The 5,197-nt window shown below is 41.3% G+C and overlaps 2 protein-coding genes across 3 annotated transcripts; one reads left to right on the forward strand and one right to left on the reverse strand.

Moving 5' to 3' along the window:
• Nucleotides 1-1,633: 1,633 nt before the first annotated feature.
• LOC141819246 (phytosulfokines-like) lies at nucleotides 1,634-2,159 on the forward strand. Its single transcript, XM_074706589.1, has 2 exons — nucleotides 1,634-1,788; nucleotides 1,890-2,159. Exons 1-2 carry the CDS (start codon nucleotides 1,669-1,671, stop codon nucleotides 1,992-1,994), a joined length of 225 nt encoding a protein of 74 aa, XP_074562690.1. The 5' UTR covers nucleotides 1,634-1,668; the 3' UTR covers nucleotides 1,995-2,159.
• Nucleotides 2,160-2,194: 35 nt separating this feature from the next.
• LOC141819247 (ABC transporter G family member 22-like) lies at nucleotides 2,195-4,995 on the reverse strand. Of its 2 annotated transcripts, none has more exons than XM_074706590.1 (10): nucleotides 4,821-4,995; nucleotides 4,638-4,708; nucleotides 4,302-4,537; nucleotides 4,070-4,225; nucleotides 3,821-4,004; nucleotides 3,433-3,741; nucleotides 3,082-3,372; nucleotides 2,722-3,006; nucleotides 2,538-2,645; nucleotides 2,195-2,457 (listed from the first exon to the last, which is right to left on the reverse strand). In XM_074706590.1, the coding sequence occupies exons 1-10, from the start codon at nucleotides 4,825-4,827 to the stop codon at nucleotides 2,242-2,244; spliced, it is 1,863 nt and encodes a 620-aa protein (XP_074562691.1). In that variant the 5' UTR covers nucleotides 4,828-4,995; the 3' UTR covers nucleotides 2,195-2,241. The 2 variants fall into 2 exon arrangements, with proteins under 2 accessions (XP_074562691.1, XP_074562692.1); XM_074706591.1 differs by having other exon boundaries at nucleotides 4,884-4,927.
• Nucleotides 4,996-5,197: the final 202 nt, after the last annotated feature.

A 5,197-nucleotide genomic window follows, 5' to 3' on the forward strand; every position in this document is an offset into this window, starting at 1 on the left:
AATAAAGTGTGTGTAAACTTAGTGTGTATTAATTTATATACATCGTCTTGTACATTCAATTCAATCAGTATTGTATTTGATTAAAAGTCAGATAATGCAGCAAGTTCAAGTGTTAAGACTTGATACGAGTGCATGCATGCATGCATCACGTAAGTACGTACGTGCTGGATAACCTAATGATCCATCGTTGCAGTGCCCAGTACTCTTGTAGCTGATCTTACTGCAGAAGTAGTTCCGTACGTACGTACTTGTGCAGAATCTCTAATTCTGTTGTAGATTACTGAACCTAATTAAAATTCCAGACGTATCTGCAGACGCAAGGGCTGACGTGAATGAGTGAAGTTGTTGAAGTCAACTGGTTTGAACGCCCGCCAATCTTTCGCCCGTCGTCTTTATCTACTCTCTGAAAAAGTCAGCGACGACGGTAATGGCTTTCAAAACAACCACAACCGCCGCAATGATCAGCAGCACGCATGCAGTTGTTTAGCAGAAGTTCTAGAACGTGCAGGTTAAAGCGATGAGAAAACCTCCCACCGTTGGAGAGGTTACACGTGGCCTCCTTTTTCGATAAATCGAGAAACTGTAGTTGGTCACAACGGAAGAGGATGTTATTCGATTTCGTCGAGATTCAAACTCTTGCCCAAACTGTAATTGGTCACGACGGAGGAGAGTATTACTTGATTTCGTCGAAATTTAAACTCTTGCCCTCTTCTACAAGTCTGCTTCGTCATAACCAACTCAGTTATACTTCGGGAGCAAAAAAATTATATTGGATAAATTTTATATAGTGATCGGCCTCATTGCCGAAACGATCCCATATCAGAAAACCCCTTTAAAATTTTTTTTTGAGCCACGTTACCACTATGTTGATAAAAATATACTGTCGAAATAACATCTCAATCAACAGCTACATATTGCTAAGATGACTCAAATATGAAATCTTAGATAACATATATCTACATGATAATCTCTTGAATCTTTACACTCGACGTGGACCTTAAAAAAAAAGTTGACTTTTCATCCTACGCAATTTCTACATACTTTACATGTCTTTAACAAAGACCACATGTGTACCTTTCAGTGATCCAGCTAAACAAAATCTAGAACCATGAAAGAAAAAAATGAAAATCTAGAAACACATGGTCAAAAAATACATCTGGTCAACTAGCTAGCTAGCTAAAACACCAGAGCAAATATCCCACCTTTTGTATTAATTATATATAAATCATCGAATCCAAGCTTTTTTTAGGTGGAGACATGGGAAGGCCCCTTAAGTTTGGAACCTTCTTCTTTAAATAGTAGATTTTGACCAAATCTGAACACAAATCCAACCAGACCGCGTAATTCCAAGCTAAAAAGTCAACGCGAATCCTTGGCTGACAGATATCACGAGAGGTACCCTCATTTAAAACACTGAACACATGATTGATTATTCCAAGGCCAATTTTCATTTTTACTCCTATAAATTACTAATTTTTTAAAACGCTCCTCACACCCACAACCAAATAAAGTACTAGGGACGTTTTCAAAGAATAATTAAACTCCCGGGGGCCTCCTGATCGAATTATCAGCTCCATCCACAAGTTGCCCTATTAAATCCTGCCACTTCCTCCTGCTTTCCTGACTCATCGAGCAGCACATCTTGCAGCATAATTCGGCCGAGAAACGATGTCGAAGTTCGCAGCTCTGTTCCTCGTGGCCCTTCTGTTGCTCAATGGAACCCTCGGCCGAGCAGCGAGGCCGGCGCCGGCAGATCCAAGCAGTAATGGCCGACAACTGCAACCGGAGGTGCGTGCCTGTGTCTGTGTCTGAGAGTTTGCGCTGTACGCTTTTCTGAGGAATTTCTATGTTTTTGTTAAGGTGGTTTTGATCTTAATTTCGTTGAACAGGCAATGGATGAAGAGTGTGGGGGAGAAGGAGAGGAAGAGTGCCTGATGAGGAGAACTCTGGTGGCACACACAGACTACATCTACACTCAGAACAAGCAGCCTTGACATGATAATCTGCAGCTACTTCACTTTTTCTCTCTATTCAGAGCCTTTTGCAGATGTGATTGTGAATTTGGTTGTTCCTTTTGTGTATGCATGCAAAAATATCAGAAAAAGATTTTGTTCAGGTTGCTTCAAACAGATTAATCTCCCAAAACATAAGAAAGATTTCAAGATGAATGTTCATCTCTGTTTCAACCTGTTAATTATCTATCGGTCAGTTCATCAATCTATAATAGAAAAAATAACTCATTCACTTGGGCATCGTCGTTCTTCTCAATGAAATATAAGCCAAGAACCGATAACCAAACGCCATGGCGATCATAGCTGCAACTTCCTTAAGGCCATCGCCGAGTTCAGGAACGTCTAAGGAGCGAGGAAGATGATCATACTGAACCTTTAGCAGTAGTCTGTAAGCGTGATAGTTAAACGAGAGGAAACGGAGCCATGAAATGAATGCAGGAACTCTCTGCAAAAGGATTTCGACATTGTGGAGAAGATTCAGTGTGATGAGCAAAACCCAGCCTGTTTTCGAGTGAAACTACTTGCCTTCACGAAGAATCCCCCAGCCAGCATAAAGGACATCACTGTAACTGAAGCTAGAGTAGTTGCTTTCTTGATGTTCATTATTGAAGCACCAATGGCCAACCCTAGCCCCTGCCAATTTAGTCAGCTTTCAGTTCCATTGTCAGCGAGCTGGAGTCGATCGGCATTGGATAATAATAAAGAATACCTGAGCAGCAATGACGGTGAGAAGCACCACAAGCATGCTTAGGAAGAAGTGAGCAACGCTGAGTCTTAGCCCTGTCATGAAATAGACGATTAGAAGAAAGATTACAGGCAGGAAGAGGTCGAGCGGAAGATCGCTTGTCGTCCTCGCTAAGAAGTATGCGCTTAGCCGGTACATGTCAACTGCTCTTTCTTTGTTCAACATTTCTCTTTCTTGCGGGAAGGTGAAGATTGCTGTGAACACAGGGAAGAAGCCCCAGAAGACAGAGATGAAGAACAGCAAGCCTGCCTGAAACATTTCAATTGGTACACGGTAAACTGCTTGATAATTGAAAAAAGAGAGTTTGTTTTTAGTTCTTTCAACCTGATCTTCTAAATCTCTCAGGGTTGTAGTATTTGACTGCCACCAGAGTAATCCGAGAATCACTGCGATGGCAAGAACTTGAGTGATCCTCATCCAACTCAAATAATCATGTCTTCTTTCTTTCAAACCTCTCCAGAAGAGAATGGAGTACTGCTGCCACCAGTTTGCTCCCCAATCCCTTTTCAGAGAAAAAACTGTGGCCTTCAAGTCTCCGTTTATCGGAAGCGGAGTCAGACTCTTCTTCTTCTTCTTCTTCTCGGCAAATCTTGTCTCATAAGCCTCCACCAAGTACTGTTTCATTCCTCATTAGCTTTATTGGTTCTACATATGGATGAAAAATCAAGCGTTTACCTCATGCACATCTTCTGTAGATAGCTTGCCACTCGTTGTGTGCCTTTCTGATTCTTTAGATTGCAGTTTGTCCTCCAAGCCTGTTGGCACTGTGACATCATTGGTGTTGCCATTTGCAAGATCTACTAAAAACTCTGCTGGGTTCATCGCTATCAGAGGAGAGAATCCAGTAGATGAGAAGTAAGACATGGCTTTTGATGCCCTCCCAAAGTAGAGCAAACTACCCTTTCCGAGCAGAATCAGCTTGTTAAATCTGTGAAAGAGTCTACTAGATGGTTGATGAATCGCCGTCACGACGGTTTTGCCAGACTGCAGCATGTCCATGGCAGGCTCAGATGCAACGGTGAAACAGAGTGTTGATAAAGGAGATCAAAACTACAAAAATTACCTCAGCTATCTCAGTCAATACTTGAACAATTCTAAGGGCTGTTGTTGAATCAAGACCAGATGTAGGCTCATCCAGAAACAGCAACGATGGATTAACAAGGATCTCATTCCCAATGCACACTCTTTTCCTCTCACCACCTGAAACTCCTCTAATAAAGGATCCACCAACGATTGTATCCTGGCACCTGCTCATTGCTATCAATCATATCTCAGAATAACTTGTGTATGAACAAGTAGAAAATGAGATTACCTCTGAAGCCCCAGCTCAGTGATGACATTCATGGCCCTTTCTTCTTTCTGCTGTCTACTCATTGTCCTGGGAAGTCTAAGCAAAGCGGCATAGGTTAATGTTTCTCTTACAGTAAGATGTGCAAATAGAACATCATCCTGGGTGACGAACCCAATCCTGAAAACAAGTGTGTTTTTACTGTAAGAAGAGAAGAAAGCAAAAGAGAGCATTAATCTGTTAGCTGTTTGTTTACCTGCCCTTTAGGGACTTGGAATATGGTTCATCATTATACGTGATAGATCCTTGAATGATATCAGTAGTAGTTCTTCCACCAAGGAGGCTGAGAAGAGTAGTTTTCCCACTGCCTGAAGGCCCCATTACGGCCAAGAGTTCTCCAGGCCTAGCTGAACCTGTAATTCCTTGGAGAATATCTTTCTCAGTGCTGCTTGCTATTCTTTTTAGATGTACCTTGCATCTAACATCAGCAAACTGCCAAATAAATACAAAGAACAACATAAAGTTGGCACCATATCTGCAAAATTGATGTATTATTTTCTTCTTGGATCTCTAGAAAGTGTTTCAGCATTACCTTCAGATGTATTGGATAAGTTGGCCCTGCCATCATCCTTTCCCCAGTTTGTCCAGTCTCTATATCAGTTCCTGCAAAATGAGTACTCTAAGAATCAGATAAGCCAAGAAGATATTTCACAGTTCACTAAATGCAGAAACAAGAAAAGAAGAAGAAAAATAAGAGATAGATATAAAGTCTAACCACTCATGTCTGATAGATTTAAGGAAGAAGCTAGGAGAGGAGTTAAGGAGATATTAATGGAACCTGGATCTTGAAAAAGGAGTGGGTGGGGAGGAAGATAAACAAATAATGGAAAGCCAAGCTTTGGTGCCAACAAAGTTCTTGATCACCTCCTTTATACACATGCTACCTGCATCCGAAGCCTCATAATGCCGTATGAGGGAGGGAATCGGAGACACTAACTTACAAAAGAACTATTCTCCACACCCTATGAACACAAGATCTCTATAGATTCTTCTGTAATTCATGATAAAACATGTTATCATCCCGTGGCAAAATTTTACTGTTTCGGCATCGTGTCGATGTTTGGACGCATAGGATTGAAGTTGAAGAAAGAA

This window comes from Curcuma longa, unplaced genomic scaffold (assembly GCF_044706935.1).
Source record: "Curcuma longa cultivar G26 ecotype Majalengka, Jawa Barat unplaced genomic scaffold, ITB_CL_G26_1.1 contig_28439, whole genome shotgun sequence".
Classification (NCBI taxonomy): domain Eukaryota; kingdom Viridiplantae; phylum Streptophyta; class Magnoliopsida; order Zingiberales; family Zingiberaceae; genus Curcuma; species Curcuma longa.

Coding starts and splice junctions, on each gene's coding strand:
- LOC141819246 (XM_074706589.1), top strand. CDS start 1,669: ATGTCGAAGTTCGCAGCTCTGTTCCTCGTGGCCCTTCTGTTGCTCAAT. Junction 1,789..1,889: donor GCCGACAACTGCAACCGGAG/GTGCGTGCCTGT, acceptor TTCGTTGAACAG/GCAATGGATGAAGAGTGTGG.
- LOC141819247 (XM_074706590.1), bottom strand. Junction 3,373..3,432: donor CTACAGAAGATGTGCATGAG/GTAAACGCTTGA, acceptor GGAATGAAACAG/TACTTGGTGGAGGCTTATGA. Junction 3,007..3,081: donor TGAGAGATTTAGAAGATCAG/GTTGAAAGAACT, acceptor GAAATGTTTCAG/GCAGGCTTGCTGTTCTTCAT.